At 55.5% G+C, this 16,896-nt stretch overlaps 1 protein-coding gene across 1 annotated transcript in view; it reads right to left on the reverse strand.

Annotated features, from left to right (window-relative positions):
• LOC122899403 (ephrin type-A receptor 10) overlaps positions 1 to 16,896 on the reverse strand; it is a 39,050-nt gene that overhangs the window by 653 nt on the left and 21,501 nt on the right. The window contains exons 6-16 of the mRNA XM_044237067.1: positions 13,457 to 13,590; positions 10,777 to 10,948; positions 7,042 to 7,150; positions 3,893 to 3,954; positions 3,622 to 3,747; positions 2,787 to 2,972; positions 2,265 to 2,326; positions 1,849 to 2,052; positions 1,412 to 1,561; positions 1,031 to 1,224; positions 125 to 280 (exon numbers count right to left, since the gene is read on the reverse strand). Of these exons, the coding sequence (XP_044093002.1) occupies positions 125 to 280; positions 1,031 to 1,224; positions 1,412 to 1,561; positions 1,849 to 2,052; positions 2,265 to 2,326; positions 2,787 to 2,972; positions 3,622 to 3,747; positions 3,893 to 3,954; positions 7,042 to 7,150; positions 10,777 to 10,948; positions 13,457 to 13,590 (1,555 nt within the window). The remainder of the gene's footprint in view (positions 1 to 124; positions 281 to 1,030; positions 1,225 to 1,411; positions 1,562 to 1,848; positions 2,053 to 2,264; positions 2,327 to 2,786; positions 2,973 to 3,621; positions 3,748 to 3,892; positions 3,955 to 7,041; positions 7,151 to 10,776; positions 10,949 to 13,456; positions 13,591 to 16,896) is intronic.

Consider the following 16,896-nt stretch of genomic DNA (forward strand, 5'->3'; position numbering starts at 1 on the left):
AAAGAAGGGCTGGTCAGACCCCACTGGCTCCAACCCTCTTCTGCTCTCCCTCCCTCCGTTGGGACAGGGAAGGGCCCAGAACTGGGACAGGCTCGGGCCTCCCGGACACATTCCTCTGACTCACTGGGCATTCATGGCAGCCACGGCCTCCAGGCTCCCGTAGCCACCGGCAGTGAAGCTGTCCTTGTAGCGGCCCAGGTCCAGGGCCTCCAGCCATGCACCCACGGAGCCGAAGGATGGGAAGGCAGAGAAGGCGCGGTCCGCCAGGGGGGTGGGGGGTCTGGGGGGCAGAGGAGCTATGGTCAGTCAACAGCAGACCCGGCCACCCTCCTGAGGAAAGGCCAGCTGAGAAAGGACAGGAGAAGGGGAAAGCAACCGAGCCCCAGGGCGGACCTGGCCCCACGGAGGATGAGACATCATCAGAACAGGGATGGGTTTCAAGATACGCAGGCAGGTAGGCAGAGAACGGGTTGCACCTGAGCCAGCTAAAGGTACTGGGAGTATCTGGAACAGTCTTGGGGAATAGGACACACCTAGGATGATTTTGGGGGTGACCCGTGTCATATTTGGGACAACTACAATACTCACTTCACTTATTTATTGCAACTACAAACCTGTTAGAACTATTTCCACACGCATTCACCCAGTCGGTGGTCATTTTACTGGGACGTGTGAGGCAAAACCCAGGACAAACAGAGTGACTAAAATGGAGGACAATATCCATGTGTCTAAGGCAGGCGGAGCAGCAGATCTATCCAGGGCAACTGCGTGAGCAGTCCTACCTGGACAGGTGGGGTGGGACTGGTAGGGGGGTAGCTGGGGGGCACAAGTGGGGTGGGGCAGGTAGGGGTGGGACAGGTGGGGGGACAGGTGGGGGACAGGTGGGGTGGGGGACAGGTGGAGGCAGGTGGGGCAGTTATGTTCAGGCCATGTTGGAGGCCACTCGTGGCGAGGGGAGAGGTTGGCTGTATCTGGTGGTTGGGGTGGGTGGGTGGGGGTGTATCCAGGACACACGGGGCATCAGCTATACCTGGGAGAGGTGGTTGTGGCACACTTCGGGGGCTCTGGGTCCTGTACCATCTTGCTCAGGAGGCTGTGGATCTGGGAGAACCTGGGCCGCTCGCTAGGGTCCTTCTGCCAGCAGTCAAGCATCAGCCGGTGTAGGGGGGTGGGGCAATTCCTGGGCGGGGGCAGCCGGAAGCCGTCCTCCACCGCCTTGATCACCTGGGCCATGGGGGCGAGAGGCAGACGGGAAGCTTTAAGTCCCTCCAGCACATGCACACAGCATCCCATCCCCAGGAGAATGTGACCAGGCAGGACAGGGAGCAAGAAGACAGTGAAGAGGGGCCTAGGGCTGAGAGGTCAAGGGTCAATGGGCATAAGTCAGGGAGTTGGGGCCTGAGTCACTCACGTCTTGGCCAGACATATCCCAGTAGGGCCGCTCCCCAAAGGCCATCAGCTCCCACATGACGACACCGAAGCTCCACACGTCACTGGCGGAGCTGAAGTGTCCGAACTGAAGGGTCTCAGGGGCGGCCCACAGCGCTGGGCTCCGGCCGCTCTGCGGACACACAAGCAGGTCAGGGGCAGGAAGGGACTGGCCCAAGCACACCCAGGCCTCCCCACCCCATGGAGCCCAGATCCAGCCCTGCCTGTCATCCTTCCAGCAGCACCTCTCAGGAAGGCACATAATGATGCCCACACCGGCATTTATTCGGGGCCAAGTGGGGGGAGGGGAGGGGCTGTAGGGAGAGGGGCCCTGACCAGGCAGGGCGGAGGGCGGGAGTGGGTGATGGAGACCTGGTGTGGTCTAATGGGCAGGTTTGCCTGGGAGAAGGGAATCCTCACCATGGTGGTATAGACGGCCTCTGCTCGGTCTCGGGGACCCCGCCCAAAGCCAGAGATCTTGCAGATAAGGCCGCTGCTGACCAGCACACGGCGGGCCGCCAGGCCCCGGTGAACATAGCCCATTTCCGATAGATACTTCATGGCTGACGCCAGCCCGGGCAGCAGCCCCAACAGCTGGCCAGCCGCCAGCTGGCCTTCATGCCGCTGTGGGAGGAACATTCAGTTCTGGGGGTTGTGGGATCCCAGGGATGTCACCTACCCATCTCTGGGTTTGCCCTGGGACCCACCATGTGGGCCTGGCCAAGGGGCCTCTTTTTAGGGAATGATGCCAAGTACAAGTCCCACCAAATAGAAAAGTGAGGAATGAAGACTCACATGGTGAGCAATAACCCCAGCCGGAGACCCAGGCCACTCACCCGCAGGAAGCCATCCAGGGCCCCGTGGCTCATGTACTCAGTGACAATCATCAAGGTGCTTCCTGTGCCAGGCAGGGGGACACACACGCTAAGTTGCCTGCTCCCCTCCGCGTGCATACATGCTCCCCCAACCTGGACCCCAGCCTGGGCCAGGATGGCCAGAAAGAAGTTTCCCCAGCCGGGCCCCCCTCCTGCGTAACCCAGGACCCTCTATGCCAAAGAACAAAAGAGGGGGCACAGGGAGGAGGACAATGACCAAGATTTAGGAGCTGCAATATGTGGGCTAAGAAAAATCACCCAAGGTCCAAGCCATCCACCCCCGACGGTATCATGACAGGTCAGAAAGGTCATTCAAGGTCAAAAGGGCCTCCCTGAATCAGTGAAAGAAAAGCTGAGGCTTTCTCACCATACTGGGCAGCTCAGGAGCTCCCTCCCATGGCTGGAGAAAGGGCCTAGGGACATAGGAGCACCCCACCTTCCACCCTGTTTCCACCCACATAGCTGCAGAACACACGACCCTACCTCGGGTGACCACACCCTCCAGCCTCACGATATGGCTGTGGTCGAACTGGCCCACGGTGAGGGCCTCAGCCAGGAAGCTGAGCCTCTGGGAGTCAGAGCAGCCGTCCCTGAGCATGTGCACGGCCACAGGGAGTTCCTGGCGGCCAGGGAGCTGCAGGCAGCCGAGGGACAGCTCCCCGAACCGCCCTGTGAGAAGACAGCACCTCAGACAGTCCCCTGGGGGTCACCCCCTGGCCAACCTGGGCTCGGTGAGCAGCGGAGAGAGCAGCTTCTGGATCATGGGCCATTTCTGGCCTGGGGCTCAGGGCTCCCGAGTTCAAATCACGGTAAACTGAGAATCAGCCATGTGACATAGGCTTCGCAGTCCCCCCAACGAGGCAGTTCTCATGCCCATTTCACAGACAGGTTCCAAGCAGGAGAGCCATGTGCCCTCGGTCACACAGCTGGTCAGCGGCAGAGCCAGGACTAGAACTAAGGGGTGTCTGGTCCCCAGGTCTGTGAATGCTCCTCCCCACTGCCCCTCCATGGCAGGACTACACTCCCGCCAGGAGCAGCCTGCAGAGACCAGTGGGGAAAGGGCTAGGGTGGGCAGGTCTCGGTGACCATGGGGTCGGGGAGAGGGTAGGAAGGCAGGATCATAGACCCCCTCCACAATCCCCTTCCCTGGAACCTGGTGGGTAGAGGTCCCGTCTGGGGTGGAGCTGGGGCCTCCTGGGCAAGCTGGGACTGGGGTGAAGGCAGGGCTTCCAGAAATGGGGAAGGCCTGGGGGGCAGAAGTGGGGTAGGGAAGAGGGGGCTCTTGGGACGGACAAGGCTTCCCGGGGGCCCAGCTTGCCTGCTCCGAGGCTCCTCTCCAGGGTGACAGTTTTTGCATCCAACTCCTTGGCAAACAGATGAACAGCCTGCAGAGGGTCCCCACAGCTCTGGGGGTCTAGGAATGTGCGGCGTGTTGGGACTTTGACTGGAATGCAGAGAGAGAAATGGGCCAGGGTTGGGGGTGGGGAGTGGTGGAGAAAAGGGGTTCTGTGGCCCAGGGGTGGGAGAGGGGGCGGGGTTATGAAGGACAGCAAGGAAGAGGGCTAAGCAGGGACCGAGTGACAACTCACAGTGGAAATACAGCTCCTCCTCATCGTGGGCGTCCTGACCTCCTTTGCCATAGGGGCAGGGCCTGGGGAGGCACAGAGGCATTCTTGGGTGGAGGCAGCCCCAGCCCCACCCATCTCACCACACCCGGCATGGCAGCTCCTTAGCCCTTCAAAGCCAGGAAGATCTGAGCCCTGGGGAGGGACCTTCCCGTCCTGTTTTGAAAGATCCTCCCCACAGCTGACATAGAACCCTAACCCCAGACCTAACCCCTCATCCCCATCCCCATTCCTAATTATTTTCACTCGGAGACGCAATGCACGTTCCTGCAACTCCAGAGGCACCCAAGTCCATACCCCTGACTTTGAACCCAAGCTGCACTGAGGCAGGGCCTTGCTGGCCCAGAAGAGAGCCCCTGGCACTGCTGAGCAGGTGAGACCACGACTCAAGCTGCCTTTTAGAAAGATCCTGCTGGGCTGCACCCACAGGAACTGGCAGTGGGGCCTTGGGATGCAGGGGGAGCACGGAGCGGGAGAAAAGCAAGAGGACTCAAGGGACATTTAGGTGACAGGACTGCTGGAAGGCAGAAAGGGGAAGGAGAAGGTAGCAATGACTTCTCATATTCTGGATTGCCCAGCCGTGGACGGTGGTGCCATCGACCAGGAGGGGGAGAGGAGAGGCTCACGCTGAGCCTATGCGAATCTGCAGAGCTCACAGGGTGAGCAGGGAGGGGTGTGGAGTAGGGAGTTAGAAATGAGGGGCGGATGGAGAAGACATCTGCTTTGGGGAGCTGTGAGCACCGTTCAGGCAGAGGACAGAGCCTGGGAAGTGGGACTGTGGACAAGTCTGAGCACCCTGACATTTAGAGACTGGGTAGAGGAGAAAAAGGCCACAGAGGAGATCACAAGTTAAAGGGAAGCAGAAGGAAAATCAGGGGTGACCATGGCATAGGAAGGAAGGAAAGAAAAAGTGGTACAGGGGAGAGTGATGGCATGGAGGCTCAGAGGAGGGGGCAGTTAGGGAGATGTTTCTATATGGACGGGAACGGCAGCTCAAGTAGTCACAATGGTGGTTAGCAGCACGGGCTCTGGAACCTCATGCAGGAAACGGCTTCCCAGCTCCTGCACTTGGTAGCAGCAGGGCTAGGTGGGCTTAGATTTCTTTTTAATAAAATCGGGATAAAGACAGCCCCGCCCAATACAGCAATACAGCAGGGTTGCACAGAGCTTACAAAGCACTCACTAAATGTCAGCTGTTATGTGAGGCAGAGGGGAACGTTACAAAAAGTAGGGCTCCTGAAATGGTGAGAAGGGGCAGAGTACGCAACACAGCAGGAAGGACTGGGAGGAAGGCACCTACTCTAGAGCAGAGGGAGGGAGAGGATGGGTACAGAGACAGGCAGGTGTGCAGGCTTGGGGATGCACGAAGGAGCAGGTGCAGCAATCATGGCCGAGGGGATAAGCCGTAAGGCCAGCGCACCTGCAGGGCGTAAGCGGACACAGTATTTGGGGTGATGGCCAGCTCGATGGCAGGACACAGGAGAGGGAGGCGGAGGCGGAACGGAACAGAAGGTCCCTGGGACTGAGCAAGTCAAAGGACCAAGAAGCCAAGGGATGGGAGGTTATCCAAGGGTCACTGAAGTTACCCAGTGTGGTGACTGGACTTCCCATGAACGAGGGGAACATCCAGGAAAGGTGGGTGGAGGGGAAGGGGGCAAGGCCGATTAGATGGAGGAGGGGCAGAGAAACGGAGAGGTTTCCATTGGACAACCCCCTCTGGTGAGAAGTGGGATGAGTCAGGGTGGGGAGGGGAGGGAGAGCGGAGGGGAGGAGACCCCACAGAGGGCAAGAACAGCAGGGACCCCAAGAGCAGTCAGCACTTGCGGCTGTCTGGACAAGCCCGTCAGCACCTGATGGGCAGCTTCTCCTTGTTTCTGTGCCCCTGGATTTTGAGCAGGTTTTAAGAGTGAGCCCTAGCTTACTCTCCCTGCCCTCGCACATCTGCTCCGAGGTGCTCCTGGGCAGCTAACCCTGTCCTGCACAGCTCCTCCCCAGAGGGGTGCTCCTCACACCCCTCTGTCCCACATCCTCCTCCTGCCTCCCCTAGTCCCTAGGCTCCCAGCCAGGACAAGAGGCTCTCAGCTCCCATCCAATCCTGTCCTATTTTCCTAACAGGTCCAGTGCAGGCGTCTAAGCACCAGAAAGGAGCTCACAACTCCTGTTGGGCCTCCCTTACCATCCTGGCCCAGGCAGAGCGGCTCCCAGACCCCGAGGCCAAGGCTCTCCCCTCCTCAGTCCCTTTCAGCCCTCCATTCAAGGCCAAGAAAACAGTGCCGTGTGAATGCTCCCTGCCCCTCTGCCCACAGGCAGTTCCAGGATGCTGAGATGAGCTGGGAATGCAGCTCCCGGAGCAGCCATCACTCTCCTCTGCACCCCCCACCGCCTCCCCCCCACCCGCCAGCCGTCACATGCAGACTTTCCACCCCTCCAGTCTGCTGACCTCAGCCCCAGCCTCGTACCTCTGCATGCAGCAGAGTGTGGCCCTGGGGAGAAGGCGGAAATACATTCTATGAGGTTTCTGCCGCGTGCAAAAAGAACTGGAATCTTCTCTGAACCAAACTCAGGCTCCACATCCTTCCCCCTCCTCCCATTCCCTTTCTCTGCCCACTCTCCTGCAAGCGTCCTCCTGCTGGGGGTGGGGGTGGGGGGTTCTGGTGTATGCGTTCCCCTCCCTGTCCTCCCCCCTCCCACACACAATTTCTGCCTTTCTTCCCCTTGCCCGTGTTAAAGGGCCTCAGGATCCCTTGCGGGCCGGGGCTGGGGGCCTCTGAGCGCCTCAGGAGAATCCTAATCACACTGGAGCAGCCGGGGCTTGATTCCATCCTCAGTGATGCCTTCTGACATTTAATGAGTTAAGGAGCTAAATCCCCTTCATCCCCCAGCGGCTGAGCCAGCTGCGGTGCCGGCTGCTGCCGCAAGGAGCGGGAAGTGGGGGGAGGGGCTGCGAGCTCGCCAGCCCAGCCTGGGTCTACACAGCAAGATGTCTGCGTGCGCAGATCTGCACACGTGCAAACGCAGGTACAGACAGAGGGACTGTGATGCATGTGAGGGTGCCCAGGGACCCGACCCCCCCCCCCCACCGGAAATCAGCTCGGCTGGGACCAGCCACCTACCTCCTCCACATGGCCAGCACGCTCATCACGGAGCCCAGGACAAGGAGGGCTGAGACGGTCACCACGGTGACGACCACCGCAGGGTTGTGGTCTCTGGACCCTGAGGCAGCTGGGGGTAAAGCACAAGGTTGAGGCAGGCAGAGGGCCTGCCCCAGGCCCCTGAGGGCCCGCAGGGGCACCCGGAGCTTCCTGCTCTCTCTGCAGTCCAGCTCTGCGAGAGAGAGGACCCCCCCCACCCCGGGGTCCAGACAGGCACGCCTGGGCCTCCCTTTGTGCCTTTCCGTGGCACTGACTTAATGGAGCTCTGCAGGGGGGAAGAGCCTCTCCCTGCAGCTCCCCAGCCCCATCCAGACCGGCTGGCATCACAGTAAGGAAACACCGAATGCACGCTTACTCCATTCAAGATACTGTGCCACGTGCCTTAACTAAATGACACCGCTCGCGGTCACAACCAGCCAGTAAGGTAGTGGTATCTCCATTTTACAGCCGAGGAGACCGATGCTGAGAAAAGTTGTACGATCTGCCCAGGGTCCCACAACTAATACGTGGTGAACCTAAGATTCGAACCTGATTCCAAAAGCCTCTACTGCAAACTCTTTCCCCAAGAGAGGGGCCAGGAGGACCCCAGACTCCCAATCCCATCCATCCATCCATCCATCCATCCATCTGTCCATCCATCCATTTCTCTCTCTGCATTCCAGTCAAAGTCCCAACACGCCGCACATTCCTAGACCCCCAGAGCTGTGGGGACCCTCTGCAGGCTGTTCATCTGTTTGCCAAGGAGTTGGATGCAAAAACTGTCACCCTGGAGAGGAGCCTCGGAGCAGGCAAGCTGGGCCCCCGGGAAGCCTTGTCCGTCCCAAGAGCCCCCTCTTCCCTCCACTCAACCTGTATGACAGGCTGCCACCAGCCCTCAGAAGACAGACATGATTAAGTCAGAATCCCCGCCCCGGGGAAGTGTACAGACCAGTGGGGGAGACAGAAACAGGATTCCGAACTGTAGAACGAAAACAGAAGCGGACAGCTGAGCAGAGACAGGCTCCTTTCCTCCTAAAGCCAGTGAGGAAGGCCTCACAGAAGAGCCGTGGCATCTGCACCGGGCCTCAGAGCTCGGCACGGTCTTGGTGCTGCTCGGGAGCACAAGCTGGGTCTGGAAAATGCAAGCCATCCCGTGGGGCTGGGAAACAGACCGCGTGGGGGCTGAGAGGGGCCAGATGTGAAGCTGGATGGAAGTAGGAGGAAAAAGGGAATGGGGTTGTGGGGGGTGGACAGCACCTGAAAGGCCTGGGATGCCAGGCCAAGGAGCAGGGACTTCGTCCTAAGGGTGACAGGGAACGATGGACAGAGATCCTGCCTGAGGGGAAAGGGATGAAGGCATCTGTCGGGAGCAGGGATGGACAGGAAGTGCCTGAGAGAGGAGGCCTTTTGGGAAAACTACTTAGAGTGGGGGAGATGCCGCACAGCCCCAGAGACTCAGCTGAGATTAGGCGAGGTGTGGGACACAGGACTCAGGCCGGCTCCCGGCTCTGGGATGAGCAGGGCGGCTGCAGCGCAGTGTCCAGGGAGTGGGGACCCACACGGCTGGAGAGCATTTCCCTGGGGAGGATCCGCAGTGGCCGGGGCGACATGGGGCCAGGAGGGGCTCACGGCCTGGGAGAGGAGGTCGGATCCCCAGGTCTGTAAAGAGGATGTCACAGTCAAGTGACAAGAAACAGAGGAGGAAAGGAGAGTTACAGGCCAACAAGGCCAAGGTCAATGAGGGGATTTTAGAGCCCATGGTTCCCAGAGGTGGGAACAGGACCCAGGTCTGGCCGGGACAGAGGCGGGCGGAGTTGCTGAGAAGTGTCTGAAATGAGATGTCCACGTGGACACGGAAACGGAGACAGGGCGGTGGTGCCAGGTTGCGTCCGAGATGTGCCCTCTGGATTCCCCACCAACTGGTATTCCGTCCCCTTGAGCGTGGGCTTGACATAGGGACTCATTTCTAATGAAGAGAATGCCTCCGAAGGGGCGGGATGTCACAGACAGGCGACTGCGGCTTGTCCTGGGCATCCTCTCTCTCTCTCACTCACAGTCTCCGAAAGAATCGCGTTCCTGGGTGACGAGGAGCTCTAGGGAGAAGCCCAAGAGGCAGGGAATCTCATGCCTCTGGCAAAGAGCCGGCGAGAACCTGAGCCTTGAGGGACCACAGCCAGGAGGGACCCTGAGCCCAGGGCACCTAGTTAAGCAGCACCCAGGTGCCTGACCCACAAAACCTATGAGAGAACAAGTGTTGGCTGTTCCCAGCTACTCGCTTTGGGGTAATCTGTTACAAGCAATGGGTAGCTGATACAGGGTCCTTCGTCGTGCTCCTGAGTCAGGGTCACAGCTCAGCGGAAGGAGAGCTCCGCAGACTGGGAGACCAATTCCCCCAGAGCCTGGGCAACAGCCAAGGAGGCCGGGGGACCAAGCAGGGTCTACTCACTGAGAAGCACCAAATGAACAGAAATCATCAGCCCATCCCAGCTCCCGCCTCCACTGCACTCACTCCAGCCAAACCGGTGAGCCTTTGCTCCGATGGATTCGTCTACCCCACGTGCCTTCCCTGCCCATCTCCACACATTCAAATGCTCCCCAGCCTTCAACACAGAGCTCTAATCTCCTCCTGCCAGCACCTGGCCGGGGCCTGGCACAGACAGGCATTCGAGCAGGAAGTGCTGTCTCTCTTCCCAGAACCCAAACTCCCTCCACATTTTATCTCCACCTCCCTTTGGGCTCCAAGCTCTTCCTATCTTGGATTAGACTCGTGTAGCAGGTTGGAAAGAATTATTATCTTGACAGCTGGTGTCAGAACGCCTCTTAGGGGGAACTGCCTTTGTCCAGGAAAATACTTTTCGTGAACTGCTCAGGGTAGATAGAGGTGAGACCCCGAGGGCAGGGTTAGCAGCAGGCAAAACCGCCCAAGCCACAGCTAAGCTGCTCATCTCTCATCATGAAAGGGACTTTGGGGGTGGTGGGGGGAGAGGAGCCAGGGGAGGGAGGGGAAGGGAGGAAGCGGATAGCAGGATACCACAGAGGGGGGTGGGGTGGGGTGGGGGCACAAGCCAGAGTTGGTTTAGAATCAGGGTATCTGATGTTCAGCTTTTGTTTTGTTGTTTTGTCTTGGTAACAGCTTTGTTGGAGAAATGGTTCCCATACCATACAAATCCCTCCCACACCCGAGAACGTGCACAGCTCGCCCTGTTTTGTTTTGTTTATTGCTCTGGTGCAACTCCTTTGTGTCCCCAAGCTTGAGTGAAGTGTGCTTCTCACTCTGAGGCCGAGTGGGGAAAGGGACGGCATCCCATCCCACGTCTGAATCTCCGTCAGGACAGAGAGAAGGAAGCAGAATGGGAAAGAATTTACCCGTTGGAGCAAGGAGTGTCCACGAGACAAAAGCTCCTCCCAAGGAAAATGCCGAGAATCTTGGAGAGGGCATGGGTTGTTTCTACAAGACACGGGAGGTCCTGGGAGGCTGGGAGACCCCAGCTGAGACACTGCTTATGGTTCTTCACGAGCCCCTCCCCGTGAGCTCCCCCAGGACAGGCCCCCACATTTAATTCATGTCACTGAATAGGCCCTCAGTGGTGGATTCCAAATTCATAAATTATTTAGATATAATTAAACTGTTCTGCAGGTTCCCTTAATTGCACGGACAACCACCCCATCCCCAGTTGGTCTCCCTACCCAACCCTTCCCCGCATACACATCACTTACCCTCCCCTGGGGTCTGCACTTCGATGGAGGGATTGAAGCTCTGGGTCTCCCAGGAGGGTCCTGGGGAAGCCGCCCGGATCTGAAAGACGTAGCGGGTAGCCGGCTTCAGGTTGGTGACAGTGACCGCAGGTGCCCCTGTCTTCACCGTGGAGTAAGTCTGCTCACTCTGACCCTGAGGAAGGACCAAGAAGTGAGGCCCAGATCCAGCACCAGACCTGAGCTCCTTGAAGAATGCGGGGCAAGGAGTTGGGGGCTTGAGAAGTGCCCTGAGGCGAGCATGGACCAACTGGGAAAGCACAACTGGGACCGTGTGGGGGGGACCCCGAAGGCTTCTTCCACAGGCTCTCCAACCCCTCTCTGCACCCAAGTTCCCTCCTACACTCAGTGGTACTTCTGGCTAAGAACAGTAAGAGAAACTTTAGAGACGATGCTAGATCCCCCTTCTTGGGGACGGACATCAGGGCCCGAAGGTCCCAAGGGTGAACTGGAGCTGATACCTCAGAGGAATGACCCCTGACACCTGCCTGGCCCCTGTCAGCTCACAAAGTTTTTCCTTCTCTCTGTCATCTGGTTTTCACGATGTCCTGCAAGGCACGGATTCACAGATGAGGAATCGGGCACAGAGGGGTGGAGAGATTCGCCCGAGGCTGGACAGCGGGGACAGTGGCAGCTGTCATGGAGTGAGGGCTGGCTCACTGCCAGCTGCTGTGCTAGACCCTTTCAGAGGCCTCGCTACCTACAGTGCTCACAGCAGCATTTCATTCTTTTATAGGTGATGGTCACATCAAGGAAGGATCAGAGCGACACCGTCTTGATTCCTTCGGGCCCCGTGCTTTATCTCTATGTCATACTGCTCCCCAGCACGTCTGATAATGGCATGTACTGGAGATGTGGCCATTGTTTCATCTCTGCCCACCCTCCCACCTTATTAGAGCCCCCGTCGTGCCCACAGCTGATTATCATGTGGCCCTGTTCTTTGGTCATAGTATTCAGGAATGGGGCAGACTCGGACCCAAACTGGGCCAATTGGAATCTCTCTTCCAGGTATCTGAACGACCCAGGGAAAGGCAGTGAGACTGGAAGGGCAGGGGCAGGGCAGAGCAGCCATCAGATGCCCTGAGCAAGCCCCTGAGCAGGGGATGAGGGACTGGTGTGCACAGATACAGGCAGATGAGCAGCACCGTGCCTCTAGGACGTGGATCTGCGATGCCCCGGAAGGCGTTCAGACCGAGCTGCTTTTGCACAGGCTCCTCTTTTCAAGGGTTTTAGTTCCCTGCAAATTCATACCCCCTTGGGGTCTGGAGCGCCCACCCAGTTCAGCTTTGGGACTCTGTCTCATAATCTGACCCCTCCCCCCCCCGGGGGTGTCAGTTCAGTGAGCCCTCTGTGAGCAGTGACTGCGTGCCCAGCTCCTTCCCCGTGTCCTCCTCTGCTGTCTCCTAACCTCAGTGCTCCTCAGGGCTCTGTCTCTGCTGCTCTTGTCACTCTCATGGTCCTTCTTGGCCTTCCCTTCCAGTCCCTGGCTTCGATCAGCTCCTAGCCCTATGCTGAAAGGCCCCACCTCTCTTTTTCCAGGACAAGCCTCTCCCTTGAGTGTCCAGACCCCCAAACCCACCTAGATATACCAGGGACTCCCTGGACGTTGCATGGACCAACCCAAGCTCACCCTCTTAGCCCAGACCTCGTCCTCCTCCTCCATGGGTGGCTCCCCATCCCCTAGATCACCTAGCAGTGACTCAGGAGCCCCTCCTCTTCGGTGTTCACTCCCCACCCCCCACCCCCTGACCCACAGCTCTCAGTAGACTTCCAGTATCCAAAAACTATTATCTGATTCAGCCAAGAAGTCCCTTGAGTCACTAAGGGGTGAGTGAAGTTCTGACATGACATGCTGAAGATGAAAGCTAGGTTTCGCTTGAATGAATAAAATTTGCACCAAGGTGAGAAACATTTTAACAGCAGATTACAAATCACATTTAAAGACAATGCATTTATGGGGAAAAGAGATAGTGGACTGGGACATCGTTCCATTTGTCAAGTCAAGGTTGAACTGCAACCACAGATGGACAACAGATAGGAGCAGTCAGAAAAAATCGGCAAAAACCTCCTATACGGATCATTCACCTAGATGCAGTTTACAATAAGGACACTGTGTATCTTTTCTTCTTATTTGTAAACCATGCGTTACACATCCGGTATGTCAGTAAAACTGTAACAATAATTCATCCATCCAGGCATTGCTCGGGAGAGCAGGCAGTTAAATATTAGGAGCACCTAAGTTCCAGTGGACTACTTGACCTAGGTCAGACATTTTGTAATTTGTTTCCAGTATGGTATTTCTGCATTCTTTTTCTTAAAAGGGGCTGCAAATTCTATGTCTTCGGTCTGGCCACAGCAAGATCTGGATCAGCCCCCAGGGAACGCTCTGAGTCAACTGCAAACACCAGGCAAAAGCGGCGACAATGGAGCAGAGAGCGGGGACAGGGGACAGCGGAGGAGCCCTGGGGTCCAGGCACGGAGTGGAGGGGACAGGAAGGAACTCAGGCCTTAGAAGGTCGGTGGATATGTTCACGAAGAAAGTAAGGAGGACTTCTGCGGCGAGATGGTAGGTAAGGAAGCAGCTGCATGGAGACAGACCACAGCCCCAGAACCCAGCCCCAGGTGCCGCCCATACCGCGCTCACCTTCTCGTAGTACCGGATCTCGTACTCCGTGCCATTGGCCCCCGGAGCTCCGACGGGGATGGGCTCCCGCCACGACAGAGACACACTCTGGGGCTCCACTCGGTCCCTGCGGATCTCATCCTCCTCCCAGGGCGCTGAAAGTAAGTAACGCGGGGCTCTCCACTGGATCCCGCAGTGGGACAGGGCCGGCGTAGGGGCTGGAAGGGCGGGGCAGGCAGGGAGAGGGGCGGGGCGGGGCATGCAGGAAGTGGGGCGGGGCCAGGGGCGGGGCGAGGCCGGAGGCTCCTGAGGGGCGGGGCCTGAGCTGTGGGGGCCTGAGCTGTGGTGTCCTGAGACGCGAGGCAAGAGAGACCACTCTCACCTCGCAGCTCTCAGCTTCCCCCGTCTCTGCAGCGGGGAAAGGCCAAGCCACCTGCTTCTTGCCCACCCCCTGCCCTCCAGCTGCCCTAGTGGTGGCTGGTTCTAATCCCCCAGGTTCTTTCTACACTTTCTGTGGTTTGGAGACGTTAAAGAGCATAGGAGGCAGAAAAACAACCTACTTTGCTATTCTAACGGTCTGGTTAAGAGGTAATACACTGGGGCGTCTGGGTGGCTCAGTGGGTTAAGCCGCTGCCTTCGGCTCAGGTCATGATCTCAGGGTCCTGGGATAGAGTCCTGCATCGGGCTCTCCGCTCAGCGGGAAGCCTGCTTCCTCCTCTCTCTCTCTGTCTGCCTCTCTGCCTACTTGTGATCTCTCTCTGTCAAATAAATAAATAAAATCTTAAAAAAAAAAAAGAGGTAATACACTGGATGCACTAGGACGCGTCTGGGACGCACTAGGATGCACTGGACGCACCGCAGGAAACTGCCTTATCCTAATAAAGATCATGTATGAAAAGCCACAGCGGGCATGCCCAAAAGTGGAAAACTGGTAGCCTTCCCTTGAAGAACAAGACCAAGAAGGCAAGGATGTCCACGCTTGCTACTTCTGTTTAACATAGTACCAAAGTCCTAGCCAGAGAGCTTAGGCAAGAGAAAGAAATAAAGGGCACTGAGACTGGAAAGAAAGAAGTAAAATTATTTCACTCCACAGGTGACATATACATAGAAAATCCTAAAAAATTCCACAAAAACACCGTTAGAACTGTTAAACAAAGACGGCAAAGATGCAATAAATAAAGTCAACACGCAAGTGTGTAAACCTGGCGATTCACAGACCTGTAACCCTGGGGCTAATAATACATTATATGTTAATTTAAAAAGAAAGAAAGAAAGTCGGGCGCCTGGGTGGCTCAGTGGGATAAACCGCTGCCTTCGGCTCAGGTCATGATCTCAGGGTCCTGGGATAGAGTCCTGCATCGGGCTCTCTGCTCAGCAGGGGGCCTGCTTCCCTCTCTCTCTCTGCCTGCCTCTCTGTCTACTTGTGATCTCTCTCTGTCAAATAAATAAATAAAATCTTTTTTAAAAAAAAAAAAGAAAGAAAGTCAACACGCAGAAATCAGCCGTGTTTCCACACACTAACAATGGACAATCAGAACAGGAAATGAAGAAAATAATCCCATTTACAATTGTAGCAAAAAGAATACAATACTTAGAAATAAAGTTAAGGAAAAATGAGAAAACATTGCTGAAAGAAATTAAAGAAGACACGAATAAATGGAAAGACATTGTGTTTATAGAGTGGAACACTTAATATGGTTACAATGTCCGTGCTACCCAAAGTGACCTACAAGTTCAACTCAATTCCCATCAAAATCCCAAGATGTTCTTTGCAGAAATAGAAAAAGAAATCCTAAAATTCATATGGAAAATCAAAGAATCAGGAATAGCAAGATAATCTTGAAAAAGAAAAAGAAAAACAAGGCTAGTATCCTCACACTTTTTGACTTCAAAAACATTACAAAGCCACCATAATCAAAACAGTTTGATACTGGTATGAAAACAGAAATACAGACCAACTGAACAGAATGGAGAGCCCAGAAATAAACCCTCACATATGCCAAATGATTTTGGACAAGAGTGCCAAGTTGACACAATGGGGAAAGGACAGTCTTTTCAACACAGTGCTGGGAAAACTGATTATCCACATGCAAAATAATGAAGTTGAGCCCTTACCTTATACCACATACAAAATCTAACATGAAATAAATTATAGACCTAAATGTAAGACCTGAAACTATAAAACTCCTGGAAGAACACATAGAGGAGGGGTGCTTAGGTGGCTCAGTCTGACTCTTACTTGTTTTTTAAGATTTATTTATTTATTTTAGTGGGGGGAGGCATGGGGGGAAGGGCAGAGGATGAGGGAGGGAGAGAGGAGAGACTCCTAAGCAGACTCCCTGCTGAGCATAGAGCCCGATGACAGGTTCTGTGTCACAACCCTGAGATCATGACCTGAGGTGAAGTCATCTGTGTCCAGGTGCCCTTGTGTCCAACTCTTTGATTTCAGCTCAGGTCTTGATCTCAGGGTTGTGAGATTGAGTTTGTGAGTTTGAGGCCCACATCCATGTCTAGCATGGAGCCTACTTGAAATAATAAAAATATATTTAAGGGACACTTGGGTGGCTCAGTTGGTTAAGCATTTGACCCTTGATTTAAGCTCAGGTCAAGATCTCAGGGTCATGAGATTGAGCCCCACAACAGGCTCTGCACTCAGCCAGGAGTCTGCTTGGATTCTCTCTCTCCCTCCCTCACCCTTTCCCTCTCCCCTCTCCCCTCTCAAGTAATAAATTTTTAAAATATTTTTTATTTTTTAAGATTTTATTTATTCATTTGACAGACACAGATCACAAGATCGCAGAGAGGCAGGCAGAGGTGGGTGGGGGAGAAGGCTCCCCAGTGAGCAGAGAGCCTGACACAGGGCTTGATCCCAGACCTTGGGATCATAACCTGAGCTAAAGGCAGAGGCTCTAACCCACTGAGCCACTTGGGCACCCCTAAAAATATATTTTAGAAAAGAAAGAAAATACATAGAAAAACTTCCTGGCGTTGGGACTTGGAAATGATTTCTTGGCTATGACACCAAAAGCACAAGAAACGAAGGCAAAAATAGACAAATGGGACCACATCAAACTTAAAAACATCTCCACAGTAAAGGAAACCATCAACAAAATGAAAGGCAACCTATGAAATGGGAGAAAATATTTGCTAACCACATATCTGATATGGGGTTAATATCTAAAATATATAAAGAACTCCTACAACTCAACAAAAGCCCCCACAAATAACCCAATTTAAAAATAGGTAGAGAGACATGGGCACCTGGGGTGGCTCAGTTGGTTAAGTGTCCGCCTTCGGCTTACGTCGTGATCACAGGGTCCTGGGATAGAGCCCTATATCTGTCTCCCTGATCAGTGGGGAGTCTGCTTCTCCCTCTCCCTCTGCCCCACTGCTAGTATGTATCCTAAGACAATGAAATCACTATCTTGAAGAGATATCTGCACACTCGTGTCCACTGCAGT

Source organism: Neovison vison, chromosome 2 (genome assembly GCF_020171115.1).
Source record: "Neovison vison isolate M4711 chromosome 2, ASM_NN_V1, whole genome shotgun sequence".
Lineage (NCBI taxonomy): Eukaryota > Metazoa > Chordata > Mammalia > Carnivora > Mustelidae > Neogale > Neogale vison.